Source organism: Ambystoma mexicanum, chromosome 4p (genome assembly GCF_040938575.1).
Source record: "Ambystoma mexicanum isolate Mex_15411 chromosome 4p, UKY_AmexF1_1, whole genome shotgun sequence".
Taxonomy (NCBI): Eukaryota; Metazoa; Chordata; class Amphibia; order Caudata; family Ambystomatidae; genus Ambystoma; species Ambystoma mexicanum.
The window spans coordinates 1,002,921,530-1,002,949,115 of NC_090927.1; the positions used below are offsets into that span (position 1 = coordinate 1,002,921,530).

General features: G+C 45.9%; 1 protein-coding gene across 1 annotated transcript in view; it reads left to right on the forward strand.

Annotated features, from left to right (window-relative positions):
- PREP (prolyl endopeptidase) overlaps positions 1-27,586 on the forward strand; it is a 1,557,310-nt gene that overhangs the window by 251,406 nt on the left and 1,278,318 nt on the right. The window contains exon 6 of the mRNA XM_069606586.1: positions 20,611-20,732. Coding sequence (XP_069462687.1) covers positions 20,611-20,732 — 122 coding nt within the window. The remainder of the gene's footprint in view (positions 1-20,610; positions 20,733-27,586) is intronic.

The following is a 27,586-nucleotide window of genomic DNA, read 5'->3' on the forward strand; positions in this document are numbered from 1 at the left end:
TCGCCAAATCTGTCCAAGCTTGCCCAGAAAATCTGGATATGGGCACTCAGACGGAACATCTTCCTGTCATCACAACATGTTCCAGGGGAGCTCAATTCCCTAGCGGATGCTCTGATCAGAGACTCCCTCCCAGAGGAACACGAATGGGTTCTTCACAGAGAGGTCATAGAAGATCTCTTCTCTCAATGGGGTTTCCCCACTATAGACTTATTCGCCACAAGCGAAAACAGACAATGCCCAGGATTTGCATCCAGGTTCCCCTAACCAGACTCCCAGGGGAACGCCCTGTGGATGAACTGGTCAGGGATGTTTGCGTACGCTTTTCCACCAACTCCTCTCATCAGGAAAGTGGTGAACAAGATGAACAAGGAATCGATGATGCTCGTCCTAGTTGCTCCCATGTGGGCAAGACAACCGTGGTTCCCACACCTACGCAGGATGGCGGTGTGCGAGCCCATCAAACTTCCAGCCTGGTACAACCTACTGTCCCAGCACCAAGGTCAAACAGTGCACCAGCAACCCAACTCAATGAACCTGGCAGCATGGCTCCTGAGGTCATAGAGTTTGGACATCTCAATTTGCCACAGAGGTGTATGGACATCCTAAAGGAATCTAGGAAACCAAACACAAGGCACTGTTACTTTGACAAGTGGAAGAGGTTCGTTATCTGGTGCCAGAGTAGACAAATCAACCCGGTTGATTGCACTCCTTCCACTATTGTTACATACATGCTCCACCTGCTAGATGCAGGATTGGTTTTTAACTCACTGAAAGTACACCTGGCAGCCCTCTCGGCTTACACCACTTCCCATAGCAAGGTGTCGTGGTGGAAAGTACCAGTAGTTAAAGCCTTCATGGAAGGAGTAAAGAGACTTCACCCTCCTATTTCTAACCCACCACCAGGGTGGGATCTTTATGTGGTGCAAGCCAAGCTCATAGGCCTCCCTTTCGAACCCATGCATAAAAGCAGTCTCAAACACCTGACTTATAAAACGGCCTTCTTAGTAGCTATTACTTCTATAAGAAGGGTCAGTGAAATTCAGGCTCTGTCAGTGCAGGATCCCTTCTTTACTATCCATAAAGACAAACTGGTTTTACGCACACACCCTAGGTTCTCACCTAAATTTATATCAAAATTCCATGTAAACCAGTCCATCAAGCTTCCGGCTTTCTTCCAGAACCCGCAAAGCTCGACTGAGGTGAAACTACACACCCTAGATGTGTGTAGGGCAGTCCTCTACTATGTAAATAAAACAAGACCGCTAAGGAAAACAGATCAACTGTTTGTCTCCTTAGCTACAGGCAGAGAGGGGGATCGCGTCTCTAAAGGCGCCATCTCGAAGTGGATTATTAACTGTATCCAGCTGTGTTACTCACTCTCTGAAAAGACTCTGCCTTTTACGCCAAGGGCCCACTCTACTAGAGGCATTGGGGCCACTCTGGCTTTCATTGCAAATGTTCCCCTTGACACCATTTGCAAAGCAGCTACTTGGAGCTCTATTCACACTTTTACTCAGCATTACTGCATTGACACCCATTCCAAGGCAGATACACAAGTGGGACAAGTGGTTCTAAGACACTTATTTGCTCATGACCCTTCTCACATCCCACCTCCTTCTTCTGGTACTGCTCGCTAATCTATGCACAGCATGTGATCTAAGCAGATTCCACAAGCCTCAGAAGGGATACATTACTCACCGTAATCGTATTTCTGATGCTTGTATCTGCTTAGATTCACATGCGACCCACCCTTCCTCCCCTCCGAGAGAAGGCGCATGATTGCTTGTAGTCTTACCTTTCTGTCTATCTGCTTGGATTATCTGTACTCACGCTAGTCCTCATGCTACCTGATGTCAGAAAAAATACAATCTGAGGATCCTAGACGCGTGAGGGATCTTGGGTACAGTGGACGTCACACTAGGGATAGTATTACTGGCACGCCCTGTGTCGACGCCCATTTTCGAATTTCGAAAAACAAACTGTAATACTCTGCAGCTTCCACTAGATGTCGGCCTATGCACAGCATGTGAATCTAAGCAGATACAAGCATCAGAAATACGATTACGGTGAGTAATGTATCCCATATATATATCCCACAAATCTCAAAATTGGTCCTATGTATTGTACAGTGCGACCAACTCTAAGGGGTTAACAAACATTTTAAATTGCCATAAACGCAAGCGGGAAAGACCCATAGCATAAACCACACCCACACAGGTAATGTTTTACTGGAACGCCAAATCCAATACTCAATTTTACTCTTGGAGTGTTGGGTATTTTGGACAATGGCATGAACAGCAATGATGTAAACAGTATGTACCACTTTATTAGTTATACAAGCTGCCTGCACTGTTTTGGAGGGGGGTGTGGGAGGGGTGGTGTGTGCAAGTCCCAGGCCCCTCAGCGATTCAGGACGAGGCGATTGTAGAAGAGGATGTTGTAGGTGAACTGGGAGAATGGAGTGGGGAAGGATGGGGTCACCCATAGAAGCTGGAATGTAGTTTATCTTGGTTTGAATATTACATGTGTAAAGCCTCACCATTTTAGAAGTCAGACACCATCTTGAAATTCAGGCCTATTGCCTTAGAAGGTAATACATTTAAGGCTGTGGGTGGGAGAGTTGTGGAGGCGCTGCTGTGTCTGGGATAGAAGCAGGGTTTCACGTATTTCTAAGAAGTTATCATGACCTCAGAAGTATCCACCTTGCTCATGTCTTTGGTACCAGGTGCACTGTAGAGCTATTGAAATGATGAACTGTGTACTAAATTGCCAATTAGAGTTTTTGACCCAATGACGGCAAAGAAGATCCCCACGTGGAGGAAGATGGACAGGAGATGCTGGGACCAATTGCTTGGCATCCCATGTGAAGCAGGCTATATGTGTATAGGGTCGCACCAACCAGCTACACGGATTTGTAACCTATGTAATGTACGTCACTTGTGATGCAGTGTGTCTTTTAAACACATCATATGTGCTGTTTCTGTCAGAGCAATCCATGGCAGCAGAGTTCTTTGTTGGCACGTGTTTGTATTTTCATGACAGTAAACCTTGTTCGAAGGAATTGTGTCCTCTGACGTATTCCTTATCTTTGATGATTCGTCTCCAGCTTGCTGGCCTCGGAAAATTTTTTCAGCAGAGGGCGCTGTGCATCGACGTCCGTCGAGTTGGTGTCCCTCGACAGCCACCGTATCGGCGTCACCATGCCCATAAATAGCCACTTGCAGTGTCCGTTGCTCAGTTCCGTTTTTCCGTTTTTTGTGGGGCTTCGGAATATCGTTGCTCAGTTCTTCAGTCAAATATACTTCATTATTCCTCGTGAATACCGACTTATACTCGATGGCTTCCTCATCCGAACCGACGACTCCACAGTCCGGCTTCAAAAAATGTCGAGACTGTGGAAAGAAAATGTCGTTGACGGATCCTCACAGGATCTGTTTGTGGTGCCTGGGAGTTGAGCACCATGGTTCAGAGTGCGAGGACTACATGTCCATGACGGCGAAAGCCTTGAAGGAGCGTAAGGGGAAGCTCGAGAGGTAAGGCAGTTAAAACTTCTTCAAAGGTTTCCTCGGCAGAGTCGAGACATTAGTCTCCTCGCCATCACAAAAGACATTCTCGTCCTAGGTCTCGAAGCAGTTCCCATCACTCTTCGAGATCTAAGCATTCAAAAAAGAGACATTGAAGATCCCCTTCCTCGTCGTCTTCTTCCGTTTCCCCGAAAAGGGTCTCCTGCCCCACAAAACATAGCTCTCAGGCTGAGTGGGAGGAATTCAGGAAAAAGATGCTTAGCGTATTCGAGAAAGCAGCCTCGACCCCCTCGAAGACTGCTGAGGGTGATACCCTGGGTGAAAGACCCGAAAGATCAAAATGCTGCGAGTCGCAGTACCCGGTGAAAGAAGCTACTCGAGAGCGTTACGAACCCTCGAGTAAAGGCAAGGTCGCGTCTTCGACGCCGTCGTCGAAGATCCCTTCGACGCATAGATCTGTGTCTTCGACGCCATTATCGAAGAGTTCTTCGACGCGCAGGTCAGTCGATTCAACGCCGACGCCGAGAAAGGACAAACCCACGGCCACCTCACAGCCAGTGGCCATACCCAGAGCCTCGATCATGAGAATGTCGTCGACAACCTCGAGTAGAATTCCGATACTCTCGAGTTCCTCGAGGCCTCTACCAACTTTCTCGACGCCTTTTTCGATGGCTTCGAAGCCTTTAACGTCCGCGTCGACGACGTCGATGTTTTCTCAGCCAATTATGACGAATTTGGCCCCTTCTGCTCTGGAAATGGGATTTATACCATTTCCAAGATCTGATCATTCCAGAGCCTTAGCATCTATTTATGAGGAAGGGAAGAATTCGGATCAGGAGAGACCTTTTGAGTTGCAGGGGTCTGCAACTCCTGTACCAGAGGAATTTACCTCTGAGGAAGGTAGGTTTAAGGACCTCCAAGAATCCTTACATGAAGCAAGTGGGTTGGACACTTCCCCAGAAGTGGAATTTGCCAAACCAGACCCAGGGGAACATGCTGAAACCCCTTATAGAACCTTGATGGCAAGGATAATAGAATGTATGGGGTGGTCTACACCTTCAACTGCTTTTCAGCAAGACGACCTCACAGACTTTTTGGTTAAAGGTCCACAGGAGGATCCTGTGGTGCCATTTCATGCGGCATTACAAAGGAAAATATTGGCAAACTGGGAAACCCCTGAGGTTATCCCGGCGGTTAACAAAAAATGATCAGCCAAGTATAGGGTGTCTACTGCTGACCCTGAATATTTATCCAAACACCCAACTCCGGAGAGTCTGGTTGTTCAGGCAGCAACTTCATCAGGTAGTAAATCAGCTTACCCTACTGTTCCACAGGACAGGGATGACAAGAGATATGATTCTATGGCCAAAAAAGTATTTTCTGCGTGTAGCATGGCGTTGAAATCCATCAGTGCTACTTGTATGCTCACAAGGTTCAGCCACACACTTTGGGAGTGTGCTTCATCATCGGCTGACTGCCTCCCGGAGGGAGAAGAAAGGGAAGCATTTCTCAACATCATTAAGGATGGTAAGGACGCAATGTGCGAATCCCTTCAGACTGGCATCGATTCTGCTGACAGCATCAGCAGGGCCATGGCGGCAAGTACAACAACCCAGAGATTTGCTTGGTTGCGAAAGTCTGGTTTTACTCCAGATGTGCAAAGCAGACGCTTGAATATGCCCTTTGACGGCTCTTCTTTGTTTGGTAAGAAGGCGGATGACAGTTTAGAAAAGCTCCAAACATCAAAGGCAGCAGCAAAATCCCTGGGAGCTGCAATCCGTCAGACACCATATCGCCCCTCAGGAACCACTTGGAGAGGTAAGTCCTTTCGCTTCTATTCCGCATTCGGAAGAGGCAGAGGACAGCCGGTTCAAAGGGGTCAGAAAAAATTCACCCGAGGTGGACGTGTTAAAAATACAAAAGCCGCAGCAGCAGCAGGTGCCTCTTTACCCTCGGCATCTGCATCAGCCGCCTCCAAACCGCTCTGAGGACTCTGCTCACAGGACACCAGTAGGGGGCAGGTTAACTCAACATCTGACGGAATGGCAGGCTATTACGTCAGATGCTTGGGCATTGGAGACAGTTGCCCAAGGTTACTGCCTGCCTTTTCTACGCATCCCTCAGAGTCATCCACTGGGGAACAGCTCTCTGAAAGTTCCTGATCCGCTCCTCTTGCAGGAAATTGTAGACCTGCTAGAGAAAGGTGCCATAGAACCGGTACCTGTAGCGGAGAGGAACAAGGACTGGTACACCCCTACTTTCTCATCCCGAAGAAAGACGGAGGACTGAGACCTATCTTGGACTTACGAGAATTGAACAAGTTCCTCAGGAAGGACACGTTCAAGATGGTAACTCTCTCTCAGATCCTTCAGGCCCTCCAGCTCCAGGACTGGCTGGTATCTCTGGACCTCCAGGATGCTTATTTCCATGTGCCAATCCATCTCAAACACAGGAAATACCTGAGGTTCGCAATTGGCGGCTCTCATTATCAATTTTGAGTTCTGCGATTTGGGCTGACCTCCGCCACGAGGGTCTTCACCAAGTTAATGTCGGTAGTGGCGGCAAGTCTAAGGAAGGGAGGGATTCACGTCTACCCCTACCTGGACGATTGGCTGATCAGGGCTGTATCTTCGGAACAAGCTCAGATCCAGCTAGATTATGTCTGCCACTTCCTTCACAAACTGGGCTTCTCCCTCAATTTAAAGAAGTCACAGATGATACCAACACAGAGGCTCCATTTCATCGGAGCGGTCCTGGACACTTCTCTGGGAAAAGCCTCGCCACCAGAGGTGAGGGCTCAAGATATTCTGCAGATGGTCACCAAGTTTCAAAATGCCCAACATCTCCCAGCCTTTGACTTTTTGAGGTTGCTAGGCCTCTTGGCATCCTGCATCTTCCTTGTGCCAGAGGCTCGCCTGAGAATGAGATCTCTCCAGTGGGCACTAAGAACCCAGTGGTCGCAGTTCTCAGGAAAAATGACGGATATCCTTCGGATTCCGGACAAGGTAGCCCGAAACCTTCAATGGTGGGCTTATCGAGAGAACGTTTTGAAAGGAGAACTGTTTTGGCAACCATGGCCGGAGATAACAGTAGTCACGGACGCCTCACTCACGGGGTGGGGATCCCATGCGAACGACTTGACCATCAGCGGTCGTTGGTCTCCATCGGAGTCCAGACTACACATCAACCTATTGGAGCTGAGAGCGATCAGACTAGCGCTGAAAGCTTTCCTGCCATCAGTACAGGGAAAAAATGTCCTGATAATGACGGACAACACAGTGGCCATGCACTACCTCAACAAAAGAGGAGGCGTGGGATCACTGCCACTGTGCAGAGAGGAAATGCAGCTCTGGTTTTGGGTAATTCAAGAAGGAATCTTGCAATTCAAGCAGTTCACCTAGCCGGAGAGAAGAACTTGACGGCGGACGCTCTGAGCAGGCAGGGCACAGTCTCCCACGAGTGGGAACTAGCTCAGGAAGTCCTTCAGGAGATCTTCGCCCTTTGGGGAACCCCTCAAGTGGATCTGTTTGCCACCAGTACCAACAGGAAGTGCGATCTGTTTTGTTCAAGGGAATTTCCCCTGAAAGGAGCTCTAGGGGACACGTTCGTAGTGGACTGGGAGTTTACACTCCTGTACGCGTTTCCACCTGTCCCTGTCATTCCTCAAATGATCAGGAGGTTCCGAAGATTCCAGAGGACCATGGTCCTAATTGCCCCAGACTGTCCTCCAATTCGCCTTCCACTCAAGGAGAATCTTCTCTCATAGAAGGGAGGTCAGGTTCTCCATCCAGACATCAGAACCCTCAACCTTCACGCTTGGGTTCTGAAAGGTTGAGATACAAGGATTGGGACCTCCGTGATGACGTTATGGAGGTGTTGCTTTCGGCCAGAAGGCCAGCAACAAAGTCTTTATACCGCTGCCGTTGGAACAAATTTTGCAGCTGGTGTAGAGAAGAGAATATCGACCCCTTTTCATGTGGTACACCAACGGTGTTATCCTTTCTACTCTATTTGGCAAATTCAGGCCTTCAAGTTGGCACTATCAAGGGCCATGTCGCAGCACTATCGATCTTCAAGCGCACTGCAGAGGAGCCATCGCATTTCAAATTACCCTTAGTAATACCATTTCTAAAGGGATTAACTAATGTCTATCCTCCAAGACCATTCCAAGTTCCCTTATGGGACTTAAATTTAGTCTTAAATTTCCTGATGGGTACGCCTTTCGAACCACTCCACTCTTGTTCGCTAAGATTTCTCACCCTTAAAACTGTCTTATTAGTGGCACTAACATCTGCTAGAAGGGTGAGCGAATTACAAGCTCTGTCTTGTAAACCCCCTCATACAATTTTTCATAAAGACAGAGTTGTCCTACAGGTGAAGCCTAATTTCCTCCCAAAGGTGGTTTCTGAATTCCACATCACTCAGAAAATTACATTACCTTCATTCTATCCTCCTCCCCATCCGGGGAAAGAGGAAGAAAGGCTACACAGGCTGGACCCAAGGCGGGCTTTAAGCTTTTACATCAGCAGACTTGCTAGGATTAGGCAAGCAAACCAACTGTTCGTAGGTTACTCAGGGCACAAATTGGGACTACCGATAACAAAACAGACCATTTCCAGATGGATTATTTTGGCCATTCTGGAATGTTACAAACTAGCAGGGAAAGAGCCTCCTCAAAATCTTAGGGCTCATTCAACCAGGGGTATCGCAGCCTCTTCGGCCCTCCAATGACTGGTTCCGGTTCGATATATATGTGCGGCTGCCACATGATCGTCCGCACATACCTTCACAAGATTTTACAACCTGGATTCCTCCACTAGTCAAGAGACTAGGTTTGGCAAAGCAGTATTACATTCTGTTCATTCCTAAAAGGAAACATGGCGTTTTTACTCCCACCTCCAATTACACAACACTGCTATGGGAGTCTATCAAAGATACGGAATACGTCGGAGGACACAATCCCTTCGAAGAACAAGTTACTTCTTACCTGGTAACGTTCTTTCGATGGGATGTTCCTCCGACGTATTCCTTATCGCCCCTCCCGTCCATCCCCGCAGTAATACTTCCCTTGTGGTTGCAGTTTACGCTCCTTTAAAGTCAATAACCAATTCAGGCATGACTTATCTTATGCTACAAAACGGAACTGAGCAACTGACGCTGCACGTGGCTATTTATGGGCGTGGTGACGTCGGCGCCGATATGGTGGCTGTCGAGGGACACCAAGTCGACGGACGTCGATGCGCAGCGCCCTCTGCTGAAAACTTTTTCCGAGGCCAGCAAGCTGGAGACGAATTATCAAAGATAAGGAATACGTCGGAGGAACATCCCATCGAAAGAACGTTACCAGGTAAGAAGTAACTTGTTCTTCTCCTTAAAAGAGGTTTGCTGGGCCTTTTTCCCTAGTGGGTTTCATTTTTCCCGGTGTGTGTGTTGGAGGGCTACTCTACAAATTCACAGATGCAAGGAATGCTGGCGTTTCCCACCCATGAATGTTCATTGTCGCCCCAATGAGAATGCACAGTCAAAGGTTCCAAAAACCTTCTCCAACTGTCTTCTCCTGTGTTTTTGCCTAGGCAGAGTTTACAAATGTCACTTGTGATTTTCCCATATTTTAGTGGCGTTGCAGCCCAAGGGATTGGAGTTACACAGGCTGCATCAGGTTGTAGCTTGCCTCATTTCCATTTTGTTCCCTGCTAACGCTAAAGCTGTAACCTTGAGAAGGAGGTTATTTTCATTCAACATTTGTATAAGATGCGCCTGTACCACTTGCATATGTTTCATATGCAAACTTTGCCATTTGACAAGACCACGTGTAGAAAGATAGTTTATTTCCCTGAAACATTCATATTAGAGGCCAATCTAGGTGTTTATCATGAGGTGACAGCAGGCAACTCTAAAAGAAAACTAGATATTAGCATTGTAACCAGAATTCCTCGTTCCAACCGTCCCTCACTTGTGTCCATTTGACGGACAACTTATGTATGATTGCTACCTGACTTAACGGAATGTAGACAGTTTGGCCTAAACTGCCCTAAACTAGTACCTCTAGTGCACTCAACTGTAGAACACACTGCCTTCTCAAATCTTGGGCAGCAGAGATCTGAAAACACTCTTTCTACTAACATAACCTAGAAGATAACAGGCTTGCGTTAATAGAGTAGAAGCAATAACTTTCGATCCCTGCAGCCTTAAAAACTTCCTGATGTTCTTATGAAGTCAACATGGGGGTGAAGGGGCGTAGTTTGGCTAAGACGGATAGAGTCTGTTGAAGAGGTGGAATCTAGTGAAGGTTCAGAGTTTGGCAGAGGTGGATAAAGTTGGGGGGGGGCGCATGCACTTAGTTGGGACTAGGACACCACAAAGCCTAAATACACCACTGCTGATGGCTGTGAGTGTAATCCAGACTCTGTTCAGAGGATCCCTTACAAAGGTTTTACAAGACCAAACTAGTGCTGCACTCTGTGATCAAGTACCCCTCTGTCATCATCACGAGGACGTGGGAGTGATATCACTAGGTCTTTGAAGCCAGGAAGGACTCTTAAGAGCATATTTCCAGGCCATGGTTCCCAGACCATTTTAAAGAATCAAATAAAGACTGCATCTCTGAATGTTCTTCTGTCACAGAAAGTACAATGCAACAACCATACTAGCCCCCACAAGTTCCTTCCCCAGAGCCAGCTGGATGAAGAGACAAAGACTGTGGAGTGGAGGAGAGGGGGCATCCGAGGGGTGAAGAGGAGGCTGCCTGTAAGAGCTAGAGAGCATAGGAAGGTTGGAGGGAAAGGGAAACCCAAAGATTGAGGAATGGTGCTTGAAAGAGAAAACCAATTGAGTGAAGGAAAGTGGAGTGAAAGAGAAAATCTAAAGTTTGGAGGAAGGGGGTGGTGAAAGAGAAGACCTGGAAATTGGAGGAAGGTGAATGGAATGAGAAAACCCATTGAGTGGAGGAACGTAGAAGAGGGGATCACAAAGAGGAGGAGAAGAGGCTAAGTGGGGCACCCTACTCCAAGAAAAGATAGCGGCTGTAGCTGTGATAAGGCCACAAAAATAAAGGCACAGGCTGTGGCTAAGAGGAAGGTGGAGAAAGAAAATGCTGGAACTCTGGCCAAAGAGAGAGCAGAGAGAAAAATGGCAGCAGCCCTGGTCAAAGAGAAAGTGGGCAGAGAAACGACAGATGTTCTGATCAAGGAAATGGGACAGCTGGAAAGCCACAGCTCTGGCTTAGAGAAAGGCAGACAAGGATTCAGTTGAGGAAATGGTCAAGAAAAGGCATAGGACAATGGAAGCGTGGGGCCCTGTACAATGAAAAGGCAGAGAAAGGGCAGGGTGAGGAAAAGGAGAGAGTAATTTAGAAGATTTGCTTGGTCACTAACCCGGGGATGAGATAAGCTGGAAGATTGGCCTGGGCACTAAACGTGGGAAAAGACAAGAACCTTATAGTTACTATTTTATATTATGGGGGGGGGGACAACTTAAAACCCCAGCAAAACTGACAGTCACCCTTACAAAGCAACTAAGGCACATTAAACTAGCATCCTTTTGATTTGTCTTTTCTAAAGACTGTTAATAGCTCTCGTATGTCCTTTTACACAAGGTTATAATGGTTTTCCCTCTGAATCACAATATCCACCTGCCAATGTATTGCCCAAAGCTGATCATGGAGTGAGAAAGATCCCTTTATAACATCTCATAAGGTCTATCATGATCCAACAAAGGAGTGGAAATCTTCCAAACTTGTGATAATCACCCCCCATGACCTCACCCCTGCATTTAAACCTGACAGCATAGCATGGGGCTCTGGATAGTCTTTTGCATACCAGATCGCTTAGTGATGAGAAAGGTTAATCCTGCTCGAAGGGTGCTTGTGCACTTGGTGAATGTTGTACAGTCATATGTCACATCTGAGAAGCCACCCTAGTTATTTTTTAGTTTTTTCTCTTGGTGAACCATAATGAGATTCCTCACAAAAGATGAAAATGTGCCCCTTCGGCCTCTCAAGGATGGTATTGTTTTGTTGAGTCACAATTCTTTGTGTTTAAAGGGTAACCTGTCATTATCCTGTTTTTTAAGGAATTGTTTACTTCATACCTAATACACATCTATAAACTGATTCTTGCATTTAATTTCTCACTTCTTCCCTCTACATTGCACTGCCCACAACCCTCCTGCTCCTCTATGCCCTGTTGTCAGACAGTCTAACTTCAATTCAAGTTTGGGAAACTGAAATTGTAGCATTATTTCATTTCTGGCCTCAGCAGACATCTGGGTAGCTTGCAGGGCCATAAAACGTGATGGTCTATTCTCCTCCCACCAACCAAACCGAATGAGTTTGTTTGTTTTGTGCCGTGTCTGCAGTATTTGTGTTTTATACATGGCAACATGCCCCATATTATTCAGCGTATAGTCAGCTAGTCCTGTCTTTTTTCTTTGCAATTTGTGGCTTTCTGATTTTCCTTTATCATTGCAAACCCAGAGCTACAAGTACCAGAATGCAACAGAAAAACTGCAACTGGATGTGCAACTCCTAAATTACATGTTGGCATGGATGGTGTTTGATCATTTATTTAGAAAGAGAATGGCGGATACGGGCCTGTCTAAGATATCTCTGAACAGCATGCAGAAGGGAGAATCGCATCAGCTCCTACACATTTAGGAGTCACTGTGGAGTATATGTACAGCCCCATTCTTCTGGGTGCTATTCAATTTGGCACATATCCCACTTGCACATTAAGGATACTGTGGTGAACCAGAAGAAGGGCTCTGACTACATGTGGCTAATGATTTACAAGTTTTTAAATAAAAACCAAAACGCCTAGCTAGCCCTATCGCTCTGAGGGAAGTTCCCTGCCTAACAAAAGTAAAACGAAGGTTGCTCATCAAGCCCAAATAAAGTCTTCTGTCCGAATTCTAAGTAACTAACTTGCCCTACCACTTTAGAACAATACCTAAATCTAAAAAAAATGGAGGCTTGTTCATTAGCCTCGGTATGGACTTCTGCTTGGCCCAATTGTAGTGGACCTGTTCTCAGTCTTAAAGTTCTTGTAGATTATATTCACAATGTTTGTACCACATCCTTTTGGAAACATCAACAACTATTTTCTTTAAGGATTTTCTGCTGCCTCTTATAAGGAAACTGTTTCTTATTTTTAAATGTTCCAATCTCTCTAGGACGACTTGAAAATACACTTCTTTCTTTCCCACCTTCGTAGCGTTGGGACTTCCCAAAAGTCTGTTAGACTTGTGGTAAAATGTCTGATCTTTCAGTATACAATTTAGCTTAGGATTCTTGCCCAGTCGAATAACACCTCTCCCTGTGATGTATGCACTATGTTGTCCGTGTTGTAGAGGCATCTGCTTCCTGTTAATCTGTCTCAACCTGGGACCTCTGTCTATGCGTCCTGGATACACTTGGTGCTTACTTCAACTTTGATATACAGTTTCTGTATCTTTTCCCACTCTTATTTAGTGAGGGCTGTGTGCCCATGCCATTCTCTTAACTTGGCATACTTTTTTCGCTATTGCAGCCTTGTATTAAATTGTTTGTATCCATTTTCTTTATGGATTAGAGGGGCTGGGTGCCCGTTACGTTCTCTTGACTGTTTGTTGTATTGGCGGTGTGACGAATCGCAGGATTCTGCCACTTTTCCCCAGGAGGGAGCCTTTCCCTGTAAGACTAGGGAGGCAAGCGCAATACCATCCCTCGGGGTAGAGGCAAGCAGGATCTTACCGGGAGAGGCTCCCCCTCTTGTGACAAGGACTCCTGTTCTAGGGAAGAACTCCCTAAACAACATGCCACCAACCCATCTTCTAAAACATCTTATGGAAGAACAGGCAAGAATGTGTTATTGCCGGCCAAGCCCTTTGCTTGTACCTATAGAGAAACTTTTACATGTTACTGAGACACAGACACAAAAGACAGAATTTGACACTACACTGGTGAAGTCCCACGACAGCGTCATAAATCTTGGAGACTGAGATCTAAGGAGTGAGAGAGTCTTGGAAGTTCGAATCAATTGGAAGGACCCTGCTGAGATATACTTGGACGCTCGTCATCCAGACGGAAAGAGGAGCCAGAGTGCAGCCTCTGGCGGATGGCACTGGATGGGAGAGAGAATGCAGAACACTGAAAAGGTTGCAGGGCATCCTGAAGTCAAGAGATGGACAAGTGGTGGCGTGACCACATCACCATGGACCGGGAGGTCCCTGACTGATGCTGATACCACTTTTCCTAAGGCATTGAGGAGCAAGCAGACTGACGGGGAATCAAAGAAACCAGTAACCATCCTGACCAGAAAAGAAGAGCATCCAAGCCCCTTGGAAAGCCCGGTGACCGAAGATAATAAATGGAATACTCATACTCGTCCCAGTAAAGAGAAGGTGTCTGCAGTATACAGAGAGAGTCAGAAACATAACTGGAACACTCATACTCGTCCCAATAAATACAAAGTCTTAAGAATATATGAAAAGAGTGAGAATCATTATTGTAGAAGTGTCCATAGTATACAAAGAGAGTGAGAATCATTGCGGAAACGCTTATACTCCTCCCAGTAAGCACAAAATGTCAAGGGCACATGAAGAGACTACAATTATTTGCTGCAGGACTCATATTAGTCTCTATCGGATACATTCTTGAGAGTGAATGAAAGGCAAAGGAATCAATGTTTGAATCTTCAAACCCATCCCAATCAAAGAATTAAGTGGACATTGAATAAAGAGAGAATCTTTGGTTTAAGTAAAGAAAAGAGATGTCTGGTGGAAGGAAAGAGATAGTGGATACCTTGAAGAACCCCATATCTGAACTGTATGATTTGATAGTCACAGTTGCCAAAACTACTTAAGGATATGCTTTTGAACTGAACTACGTGAAAAAGCCATCAGACAGGAGAACAGTCATTCTCCTGTGATTTAGTTCTATAGTGGTAGGGTCGGCGTCAGGATAGCTTAGTTTGGACAGTGGACTCTACTTCGATTTTGACTATCACTGATCACTGAAGAGCACCCTAGTTAGTTTTGTTAGGTAGGGAATTCCGTAGCTCAGGGAAAGTTAGGAGTTACTAGAATTATTGGAAGCATAGTGCCACTTGAAGTGCGAAGGCTAGAATTGATAGGTAGTGTTTTTTCGGCACCTCCATTCAATCTCAGGAATATTTTCTGTGACTACTAAGCCACCTTTCAGAAGTGACAAAATCAAGGATTGACTGTGCATGAAAAGATGAGAAAGGTGAATGCAGGGAAACCACAGTGGGAGAGCTGAAATCGGGGTAAGTGAAAACCGTCGTGCACACTAATATGAGTTGTGTGACTTCTCATTGCATCGAGTTTGCACTGCTTACGTGTGCCGTTCTTTCTTATGCTGTCCAGTTAGCTCAGATTGTGTTCATAGATACTGTATGTGACATGAATAATTAGTGAAATATCTTTGTATGCAGTAGGACTTGAAGGAAGGAGGACTTCATCTCAATTATGAGTTTATTAGATGGAGGGAATATCATATCAAATTTAGGATTTGCCAGCAAATTCAAACCTTGCTGTGCCGTTGCAGTCGACACAACAAATTGTATATAAGAAAACCCATTGAAGGTTTGTATGTTCGATGGAGGTAGAAAGCCTCTCCTTAAAGATAAATGCTCACAAAAAAAGATGGCCATCTTGAGTCAAGGACAGCACCACTAAATGTAGTGTTGCAACAAAAAAGGTCGCTGGGAATTTCCTTAAGCTTGATAGCCCTTTTGTCTAGGATGGTCTTATGTCCCCGGTGATTGTAGTGTTCTTGTGCTTCTGGGTACTATGCCGTAGGGCACATAAAGCAGCTGCACAGTGAGAGAGCCAAGTCACTGAAAAGGAAGTGAGGACAGAGGAATTCCTTGAAAAATAGCTCTAACCTCTGACAGAGTGTTAATTCCAGGGCACCAACAGAGCACAGGATAACGTTGGACCATTGGACGGCATTGCTGTCTATATCTGGGCATGGTCAGAAGTGCAAGGGCACGAAGGTTGTGAGAACCTTTCCTCATAGGACAAAGTTGGCCCATATACCATTGGGCCTTTCCAGAACACTGGGCACAAACAAGACTTGCCAAGTTCCAAAAGCTTGCACTTGCCAAAGGTTTGCCCAATATTGCAGGTATGCTTAGGGCACCACCGGGGGCACTAAAAGACCCCCCGACAACCCTCACCAGAGACTTTTTAATGTGACATGCTTAACTGCAACATGCCAGTCAAGGTACATTTTAGGTACCTAAATAAAAGGGGCTGTAACTAATAACCTTGTGTGGCCAACCTGGCATTCAACACAATATATTGTTGCACTGTATTTTTGTTGCCCTACACGTCTCATGTAAGTTGTGCCTCGGCTGCCCGATGAGTAACACCATAGGGGTGCTGTAGGACTTCTAGAGCACCCAGTTCATAGAAGGGGTGTGGTTGAGCATACTCCCCGGCACTCTTTTTAATTTCAAGCAGCTGAGCATTATGCTCCAGTCCTGTCCCCTTTCTGGGAGCGTTATCCGATGAGTGTGGAGGAAATTGGACTATAGATTAAGACTGCTGTAGTAACTATGGTGAGTAATGTGCACATTTTCTCACACCCCAGAACTCCATATCGAAGTGCATTTTAGTCATCCAGGGTATCCAGTAATTTTACCTAATAGAAAATAGAGAATGAAATTTTACAGAATACAAAATACCGAAAAGAAAATACTGATTCTTGTTATTATTTTTTTAAAGATATGTGGGGGTGGGATAAGGGGTCACATCTGGTGGGGAGGGGTGATTGGGCTGGGGTATTAAACATGTGTAAATGGGGGGGGATTGGGTGGGGGACCCCCCAAAAAAGAAATCTGTATTTATTTTGGTATTTTGGTTTCGTTAAAATTTCATTCTCAATTTTTGGGTTCGATAAAATCATATAGATATATAGATCCGCCATCCAGGCCTGAACCATTTCAGCCCTTCTCCATTTCTGTTACACTAATGCTTCATGCATATTCATTTCTCGGGTATCTGCGCAATGTGCGTTTTATTTATTTTAATTAATGTTCTGCAATTGATTCCAATGACTTGATAGTTGAGATTTCCTGGGACCACAGTATCATGTTTAAGACTGTAGTTGTAGAGTAGAAGCACGGTTTGGATTAAACATCTGATACTATTGTATTTAGTTTCATTAACAAAGTAGGGAAGATGCTTGTCCAACCATGTGCCTTTATCCCTCACTCTGAAGTTCAAAAGACACTTACCCACCAGATCCTTCCGATCGGCTCATAACATCTGACTCGGTATACTGAGATTTAAGCGCAAAAGAGCTGGTGGATCCAGCTTCCCAGTCCACGATGACACCCTCTGAAACAACATCCTGCTTCATCTACACAAGGAGCCTTCCTTCCACCAGTTCTATTAAATACGTAAAACACACTTGTTCAACTAATCGTCTGTCACCTACTACTGACCAAACTTGTGTGAAACTATTTGCTACCCAAACCTACTGTTTATAACGGCGTCTAGGTGCCCACAGGCTTTGTGCGCTTCTATAAATGCAAGAAAAAAAAGAAGAGTGGTATCTGGCTCTTCACGTTTCAGTGTCATGCAGACACCTTTCCTCTTGACTTGCTAGTTTATATTTTGAATCTTACAGTGGCTTTACTGGAGAAAGAAATCCTTGATTGGTACTCTTAATATGTGGCATAGCTCTAGCTTTCATCAGCAGACCGTGATCACTTCTTCCCATATGATAGCACCTACATTTCTGTCTTTTGTTGACCTTATTTGATTTGGGTAGGGAGTTGTGGGCATTTGGAGATGTGACAATACTCAGAGCCTTGCAGAAAAGTAGTGTGTGCTACAGCAGCTTTTGTTGCATGACTCCATGTGTTAAAGCTATGCCACATGTGACCACCACCACTGAAAATGAGCCCCCCAGTGTAAAATCTGTGATGTGCAAATCTTCTACCACCATTTTGAATTCTATTGTGCCAAATGCTATGCCACATGTGTCCACCACCACTGAAAATGAGCCCCCCAGTGTATAATCTGTGATATGCAAATCTTCTACCACCATTTTGAATTCTATTGTGCCAAATGCTATGCCACATGTGTCCACCACCACTGAAAATGAGCCCCCTGTGTAAAATCTGTAATGTGCATCTCCCCTAACACTCACAGCGCACCTATCCCTTCCACACCACCTTCTCTCATCATGAACCCCCCCCAGCCACTACTGAACCCCACCTGAAATGCGCCATGATTAACGCTAGATCCATCAATGCCCACGCTCTAGACATCCACGACCTCCTAACCTCCCAAGACCTAGATCTACTCATGATCTCAGAAACTTGGTTACATGAGGCCTCTGGCCCTGCGCTCTCACTCGCCCTACCCCCTGGCTACTCCATCACTAGACAAGACCGCCTCTCCAAAGGTGGAGGTGTAGCAATTATTGCCAGAGACTGCCTCCCTGTCAGAAAGGTAGAGAAATCCCTGAACAACAACAGCGACTACCTCCAAGTCAACCATACTTAGCCCAACTCACACCCAGGGCAGAACGCTTGACTGGATAGCACAGCACAACTGTCCACTCATCATCACAGGAAACACTCCCACCCCGTGGTCTGACCACCACATCATCACCTTTAGCATCCTCACCACTAGCTCCCCAGCTACCCCCTCACCTCAACCACTCCCTCCCTGCCTCGCTAGAAGCTCCCGCAAGCTCACTAAGGAGAGGCTGCTGCCCTTCCTCCAAGGTCCAGCCTTCAGACCACCTTTTTCTTCAGACCCTGAAACACTTGCATCAACCTCTGATACTGCCATCAAAGCAGCTATCCACGCCATTGCCCCGCTCAAACCTCGCAAATCCAAACCCACTACCCATTCCAACTCTTGTTTCACACCTGACCTCCTCACACTCCGCAACGAGAAAAAAGCCGCACTCACACAGTGGCAAACGTCCCACTCTGAAAAAGATAAGATGATCTTTAAAGCCCTTTCCACCAAATACAAAAAGGCAATCTCCCAAGCTAAGGCCAAATCTTTTGAATCCAGAATCTCGGAAGCCCAATCTAGCACTAAAGAAATATTTGCCATTTTCAGAGAGCTCGAGACACCCACTCCCCCAGAATTTCACCAAAGACAGACTGGTGTGACGAAATACAAAAGGCCATGCAAACCAAATTAAGCCTCCTCAAAAACAAAATACTAGCCACTAAACAAGCCCTACCGAATAAGCACATCCCGGTCCCACCGCCTGCCCCTGATTTCCCCCCCCCCCTACCCTTCTCCTTCAAACCCATTCAGGAAAAAGACATCATCAACATAATGAGGAACATCAAACCCTCTAACTGCAAAGGTGATGCCTGCCCAGCCTACATTATCAAAGAGTGCACGGAAACACTAGCTCCCTTCCTAACAGCCTTTGTAAATGCCTCCTTTACCACAGGGAAAGTCCCTGCCTCCCTCAAGGAAGCTCGGGTCAGCCCTCTTCTGAAAAAGCCAACGCTCGATCCCACCTCCCCTAACAACTACAGACCCATCACCACTGTCCCTTTCCTCCTCAAAATAATGGACAAAGCAGCCTACCTGCAGGTTCAACACTTCATTGAAGAGAACAAACTCCTTGTACTCCGCCAATCTGGCTTCCGCCCCAGACACGGGACTGAAACAGCCCTACTTGACCTGAAAAACCAGGTGGACGATGCTAGAGACTTGGGTAAACCAGCACTTCTCCTACTCCTCGACCTATCAGCGGCCTTCGATCTCGTGGATCATGGCGTCCTATGCCACCACCTTTCCTCCACTGCCAAATTTTCCCCAGAAGCCACAGCGTGGATCACCTCCCTTTTACAAGACAGAACCATGCAAGTATTCTCTGACCTAGCCGCCGCATCACCAACCATTATACTCTGTGGGGTGCCCCGAGGCTCCTGCCTCTCCCCCACGCTATACATCTTTACATGCCCCCTCTTCCTCATCCTCGACGCCATGGGCATCTCCTACACCAACTACGCCGACGACACTCAGATCCTCCTCACTCTCACAGGTAACTAAAACACTGACTCCCTGACCCTCAACAACCTCTACAACACCATCCAAGCCTGGATGGGAGACAGCGGACTATGCCTCAACTCTGACAAGACGGAAATCCTCCTGGTAGGTTCTCCCGACACTCTAAAAAATCTAGATGCCCAATTCAGCCACTTCACCATTGATTCCATTAAAATTCCAGTTTCCGACTCTGTCAAAACTCTGGGAGTCTATCTGGATTCCAGCCTATCCATGGACAGACAAGTCAATGCAATAGCCTCTGCAGCTGCATATCATGCCAAACGTATCAATGCAGTCAGACCCTTTCTCTCCAAAGAGAACTGCACCAACATAGCCAGAGCCATCACCGGCTCTAGGCTAGACTACTGTTACGTACTCTTTCTAGGAACCTCCAATAAAAACTTAGAGAGATTACAAGTAATACAGAACAATGCTCTCTGGGCAGCCCAAGGCATTGCTAAAAGAGTACACATCTCTGAGGCCAGAAATCTAGCCCACTGGCTCCCAATAAAAGAAAGGATCATATTCAAAGCCCTGACACTGACCCACAAGTGCATTCACCTCACTGCTCGTGCATACCTCTCACAAAGGATACACCCCGTCTCCACTACCAGGCCAACCAGATCACCGTACACCAACATGCTCTCTGTGCCACTAGTAAAAAGAGTAAAAGCGGGCGGATCCAGCTTCCCTTATCTCGCGCCCTCTCACTGGAATGCTCTACCACCCACTATCCGTGGTGAGGCCTCCCTCACCTCCTTCCGCAAAACGCTGAAGACTACCCTCTTCACATAAGGCCAGACACATCAGCACGAATACTTTTCATGTATACTGTATTATAGCGACCAAAAGCAATATCTGTAATAACAGTATGATTTCCTGTAACATTCATAATGTCTCAACAATCGCTACCATGCCTGTACATGTAACTAAGTTATTGCAAGTAACAGCGCGTCAATGCCCCTGGGCTGCTTGCGCGCTATATAAATGTAAATAAATAAATAAATAAAGCCAGCATCATTTTATGTTTGAACGTAATCTCTTGCAGGCACTGAAACATCCACCAATCTGCACCAGAAGCTGTTTTACCACGTCCTGGGGACTGATCAGTCGAAGGATATTTTATGTGCTGAATTCCCTGAGGAGCCCAAATGGATGGGTGGGGTGGAGGTAAGATGTTATCTGATTTTAGACAATTTCTCGCTCTGCCATTTTAGCTTGCTTTTTTGTGTTACGTTGTTTTTGTTTGTTTCCTGCAATAACTTTCACTGGATTTCTTTCCTCAACCTGTTCCAATCCTACTTTTTTCCTGTCTTACGATATCATCCAAGTCCTCTTGCAATGATTCATTTTGCTCTGGTCTTTCTTCACCTAATTCTTTATTTCTTAATGTATATTCTTGCTTCCTCCCCTTTCAACAGACTGGTTACCCATTAAAACTCACATGGCTATGGAAGGCAGCTGGTATTAGGATTTCCCTGTTCAATGTACCAAAAAGATGTGTTTCCATTAGAAGCACATTGTTCCTTTCAATAAATACAATGAATACAACAATACAGGGTCGGATTTTCCCACCTTGCTATGACAGTGTGTTTGTTCCTAGACTATAAGTTTCATCATCAGATAACCCTGTTTTACTCCCACCCCGTTTTATTGTCATTTTATTTTCCTTCCCCTTCACATATTTCCTTCATCACTTTCCTTGTGTACATCTCTTCTCGGGTACCCAGTCATTTATTTTACCGAAAATAAAACAGAGTGGTAAGTTTCACCGAAAGCCAAAATACCGGAAAAATACGTACCATTTTAATTAAATATGTATATGGTAGTGGGGTAAGTTGTTAAAGGATAGAAAAACAGGATGCTCGGGGGGGGGGCAAATAAGAAAAAAAAGAACAATTCAGGATTTTGGCCACTCTGAAATGTACCACTCTGATTTTACCTTTGGTAATATCACATATAACCCTCTTCTCGTTCCCTTTCTTTGCTTTAAACGTTACTCTTTCCCCAGCTGAAAGTCTTACACTATAGAGGTGGCTGCCACCGTCGCCACCACCTTCTTTCACAACAAATTCTTTGAACAGTTAAGGCAGAGGCAGCTTTGCAATGCCTGCATTTTGGCTGTTATGCAGAAATGCCCAAGTTACTTGCTCATCCAGGCTATCATTCATGAGATATGCAGCTGAAAGAATTGTGTTGAAGCCTGTTAAAAACAAAGTAGTTGAAATAATCTGAGGACATGGCAAGGCTGGTGACTTTGTTCCTGGTGCCAGTGGATGCCTTGGCCAAAAGGTAGTACGGATCTTCTCTCTGAAAATCATTGGACCCAGGTTTAGTCTTTGTACGATTTTGCAAGGCGGTACAATCCTTATATTATCAGTGTGGTGCATTTCTTGTTAACTCTCTTACTGCTGTTTATTGTTTCATCTTATATCCAAGGATATAGAGCTTTACTGACTCAGTATTACAACATCATGGTGTGACGTGTAAATAAAGCTTATAAAAACACTGCTAGTGGTTGTGCCAGCCTCTCAGATTTTTGCAGTAGAGATGTGGTGGAATCACATATGTACACAGCTATCAACTCCTAGAACATCAGCAATTGCAGAACAGAGGCTTACGTTCAATTTGAGAGGTTCTGTGTTTTGAATGTGGATTGTGGATAATCCTCTGATTTTGTCCAGTTGCATTTCTCATCTCCATATGATGGTGTTATTTGTGGTATTGCTGTTGATTTTTCTCAAGGTGCTATATGGGAACAATGGGTAGGCTGGTGTCCTCCCTTAGCGAGAACAGGAAGAGGGTGTGGTATGGTATAGTATATCTATTTCAATTGACAGTGTCTTGAATTGTGGCCTTTCTCAAGACTGCACCTCCACTCTCCATTTCAAGCTAACCTGTATAGTTTTTAGCCCTGAAACTTTGTGATGTAGATTGCTGAAAGCTGTACATCTACTGTAGATATACATTGGATCAAAGCCTAACAGAGCAACTACATAACAAATATGGTACAACATATATTTTGCAAACAATTCTCCAAACAATTCTCCTGAATTTCTTATTTGGACCAGCGTACTGGGCCATTGTCAAGCTCCATTTGACAAAGTAAGTATTCTAGAGCTCATTTCGGTGCCTCCCTATATATCTGAGGGTGCGCGCAATGTTAAAAGGATGCTTTTCCGCCATTGCCCCACTGTTAGGAAAGATGTATTTTTGCTGCTTTCTTGCCATAAACTTCAATGGTACACCTTTTCTTTTTCCTTTGTTTGGACTGTTGACCTGACTTTTTGGAGGCAAGTGAAGCCTTCTGCTGATAGTCCATAAGACTATCCGAACTGGGAGACAATGTCTCCATTTGTGAATTACTTGTATTGTTGCAATTTCACAACTCACCTTAAGGTGAAGTGCATTTAGGATACTTTGTATCCTTAAATCTTTTTCTGTAATCGCTTTTTTGTTACTTCTAGAATGTGCCTAGGATGAGCTGGTGGGAGCAGTTTTTTTTCTACCGACTTTGTAGCGTTTTACTTTTGCACTTTTGCATTTACTGAAAATGGTTACTATGGGTGGCTTGCACCCTAGGATGGCAGTACCACAACGGTTACCGCTTCTCATTTGGCCATATTGTTCTTTGGCCTTCTTCCTTCCTTCTCAGGACAGGAAATGCCATATATGGAATGCCCTTTCCTACGGAAAGCTGCTACTTTTAAAGTGGCAGTTTCTGTGTGAGCTCGGATGTGGGGTGGGGACTGTCTGGTCCCAGTTCACATCCTGGCGACTGAAAATCTGTTGCTGGGGAGATTATGTGGCCGGTGGCTATCTATGATTGTATAGACATTTTCAGTTGGAATGGTTCTGATCCTTACCATTGATGGGCTTGGGCGTGCTTCCAGCCCAAATCCCGGATAAAAGAAGGGCTCCTATAGCATTCAACAGATCATCGTTGGAGCCAAGTCGTCTTCAAAGAAGAGCAGCCAGTTGGCGACCCGAGGGCAACCCCTGCAACTGACCATCACCAACACCAGTGTGGTTCCGGTGGAGCCTTACTCATCTGCCTGATCTGAAGAAGACCCTTGTTGGTGCTTCGACCCCTCGACTGGTAGGAAAAACCAGTCTCAACCCCTGCTTGAGGATCTGCGTCTTCTGAGCCTTTCAGAAGTGTCCCTGGATGGTGGACTGACAGCTCTCTCCTGGGCTGCATCACTGCAGCTGTCGCCATTCTGGGTGCATCCTTGAAACTTGGAGGATCTTCAACTTGTGTAGCAAAAGGCCTGCTCTTGCATTTTAAGCCTTCTTCCATCAGCAGAAGCTGTGCTGGGCCTGCTCCTTTGTTCATCCATTGAAAATCGCTTTTCGCCGCCTGACTGTGGGGACCCTTTTTTGCAATCGGTCTTCTTCGCATCCTAGAGGTGTCCTGTGGCCATCAAGTCTTCATCTTGTCCTTGCCTGGGTGTTCTGCTGGAAGCGATTCCTAAGCACCATGACCAACTGAAACTAAATCCTACATCGAGAAGTGACCTCTGCACCTGCAACTGGAACCTCAGCAGTGGCATCTGGAGACATCTGAGTGAGGGAGGTAGGTTAAAATACCTGTTTCTGCACCCTTGCGCCCCCCTTCTTCCCTGTTCTCCATAGAATTACATGGGGATCCTGTCCCTAAAATCACTCTTTCCTGACTTTGGTCAGTGGAGGCCTGTACAAGAATCCCTTACTTACTAGACTTTAGAAGTCTGGAATTGAGTGAATGTGCTTACCTGAACGTTATCTCTTTTTGAGTCTGTTCATCATAACCACCTGCATCGTCAATCTCTTACTAAACCTACCCGTGAAGTGTATTTTTGTAACTGGAGACTTTTGGGCATGAAGCCCAAACTATCTTAAGGTGGGACTTTGTAAGAGCTGGGGAAGCTGTTCATGGTTATTGTAAAGTTCTACATCTATTGCATCTGAGTACTCACCTGTGTTGCACAGGTTATTGAATCCAATGCTTTCTGTCTTATCCTATGGGTGAATTTAGATATCTGTTTTAAAGTGTTGGTGTGACAATATTTGACTACCTTAGAGTGTGTTTTAAAGGCCAAGTAATAATTGTATTCTTGTACCTACCTGTTAACTGGAGTTATTGGTGTTGCTCCATGTGGACTCATTGTAGCCCTAGACCACTCTCAGACCCCTCCTGAGATTAAGCCTTACCACTATGCTACCTTACCTTGATTGGGTTTGGCTAAAATCTCAGTGTCTCCCTGTTCACCATAATAGGGTGGCCACTCGAAATCTACCCCAGGGTTGATTTTTAGAAATCCATCTTAACACCCACATTCTTTCCAAAGTGCATCATTTCAGCAAGTTAGGGTTTCCACCTGAGAAATTGGTCTAGAATATAAGATACTATTGTTCAGTTCCTAAAAGTAGGGCATATGTTACTCCAGCTACGTGTCCTTCAACAAGCACACAATCTCAGGAAAGAGCCTTCATCAAAACTCTTCATTTTATCTGCAGGTATCTTCAGAATGAGTGTAGGTTACTTCACTTAAAGGTTCATTGAAATCCGCTTCTGGGAGTCTGATAGTTCTTCTAAAATGACTCCTAGGGATCTTCACTCCCTTTTGGTTTTAGTTTTCATTTAATCTTTGAAAGAAACACCTTCCTCCCTCTAACCGCTTACTGGCAACAGAACTACATTGTCAGAATCTGCTTAAAAACTATTTTCCAGAATAAGACCATCCATTTTCATGAATCCTTGGTTATACATTTGTAAAGAATGTGTTACTATAGCCTAGTGGCCATCCAGGCCGATCATGTTCATGGAAGCAAAACCAGGAAATGGCAGGTTTTGTTGTTTTTTTTAAAAAAAAAAATGGTTGATCTCCTTATTCATTGTACTACTGTTCTCTTTTGGGGTCTTTCATAAGGCTGGTTATTGCATACTACCTTATCTTCACTGGTCTAATTCTGCTCAGTTTCAGAATGCGCAGATGTTTAGGGCCTGACTAGTAGGGTTATATTGCTCACTTCCTGAGGGTAGGGTGAAATAAAGGAAACGGACACCAGGGTTAGAAACATATTTATTTGTGTGTTTTTGTTTTATACAATGGAACTTACCTGTTTTCCCTCCAGGGACTGGACCATTCCATCATGCCTCATGGCACTCTGTGGGTCTGTCAGAGAGAGGTACAATGAGCAGGCTTCCCTTGTCCAGGGAATGGGTGGTGCAGGAGAGAACTTTGGGATCAGGGGGACGAAGGGGGAGAGCTTCATGAGAAAATAAATGTTGAAGCAAAGAGAAAGGGAGCAGAGAGAAAAAACAGCTAAGGGCTCCTTGGGAGGCCATGGCCTCGAACTGACACTCAGAATGTGAGGAGCCCTGATGGTCGGGCCACAAATTCGATGAGCCGCCCTGCGTGAACTGTCAGCCCTGGACTGTGTGTCTGGTGCAGCCTGGGCCTGCCCCATTGATCTCCTCTCTCCACTGGAAAAAGTTGCCACACCAGTGATCTTCGTCCTGAGCTTAGCGAAGGTGCTTTGGTTTGCTTTATTTTATTTATGTATTGGTCATTTGTAATGCACCTATACACAAGTGTTTAGTGGCACAGCAATGCAGGAGGGGGTGGAGGTTTTGGCGCACAGGTAGTAGAAAAGTAGCGATCCTAATAAGCCATGCGACATTCAGATCGTGCAAGTGTTGTAGCGAGAGGTTCATGCGGAGGGGAGGAGGGGAAGTGCAGGAATTGCGTGGGAGGGCCCATGAGAAGCAGAGTGCCAGGGGAGGCCAGGGGCAAGCAGAGAGTGAGGGGGGGTCCACAACTAAGTGCAAGTTAAGGGGCTGGAGTTGCCCCAAGGGTTGAAAGCCAGCCAGGTCCAGTCGGGGGGGGGGGGGGGGGTGAGGGCAAGTGCAGGATGAGGGTTGGGAGGGGCAGGCTCAAGGGAGAAGGGAAAAGTGCAGAAGTAGACTGGGCGGGGAGGGCCCTGGTGCCATGTATGACTTTGATGGAACCAGGCCACCAGTCTCAGGCAGCAGGGACCTTAGCAGGGTAGGGGTAGGGAGAGGGAGAAGGAAGAAGAGGAAAGGAAGGTCTTGAGCTTCCAGAACTTAAGGAGATCTGGCTCAAGTCTGAGAGGGGCAGGGAGGCCATTTTAGAGGGAGACACCTGTGGATTAGAGATATCTACCCCCCACTCTCTGCTTAGAAAAGCATCTGATGTGCAAAGAGTTTGAACTAGATGAGCGAACGGCTCTAGTAGCAAGTTGGATATAGTGAGGTTCCATGCCCCAGAAACTGGGAGCCAGTGGAGAGATTTAAGGGCTGGAGAGATGGGGTCCCTGGGCTTGTAGCCAAGGATAAGTCTTGCAATCCTATTCTGGAGGTGAAGGAGGGAATTAGGTAGATTGAGGAAGAGGCTGTTGCAGTAGTCCAGCCTGGAGAGAACCAGAGCTCACAAGACGGTGAGTTTCTGGAAGGTCAGGAAAGGGAGAATTTATCTTTCTTCACACCAGGGTGAGGGTAGGGGGCCCAAGGAGGGTGGCCAGAGAGTGGGAGAGAATGAGGGAGCAGGGGTCCCAATGCGATGGATCTCTCTCTTGCTGGCATTAAGGCAGATATAGTTAGTAGTGCGCCAGGCCTGAATAGCAGACATGCAGTCCGGAATGAGAGCGGGAGAAGAGGAAGTAGAGGAGGATAGCTTGAAGGAGAGCTGCATGTTATCAATGTAACACTGAAAATTTGGAGAGAATGTGGAGATCAGATGGGCTAGAGGGGCATGGTAGATATTGAAAAGCCAGGGCGAGAGGATAGAACCCTGACGGACACTACAGGTGGAAGGTGAGATGGTGGAAAGGAAAGGGCCCAATTGAACCTGGAAAAGTCGGTCAGAGAGGAAGGTGACCAGCCAATCCAGAGCCATGTCTGTGATGCAAACGGTGCCATAGAGCCGCTTTATCAGGGTGGTATGATAGACCGTGTCAAAGGCAGAGGAGAGGTCAAGAAGTATGAGAACAGAAGGAGAGCTGGAATCGAGATTAGTGAG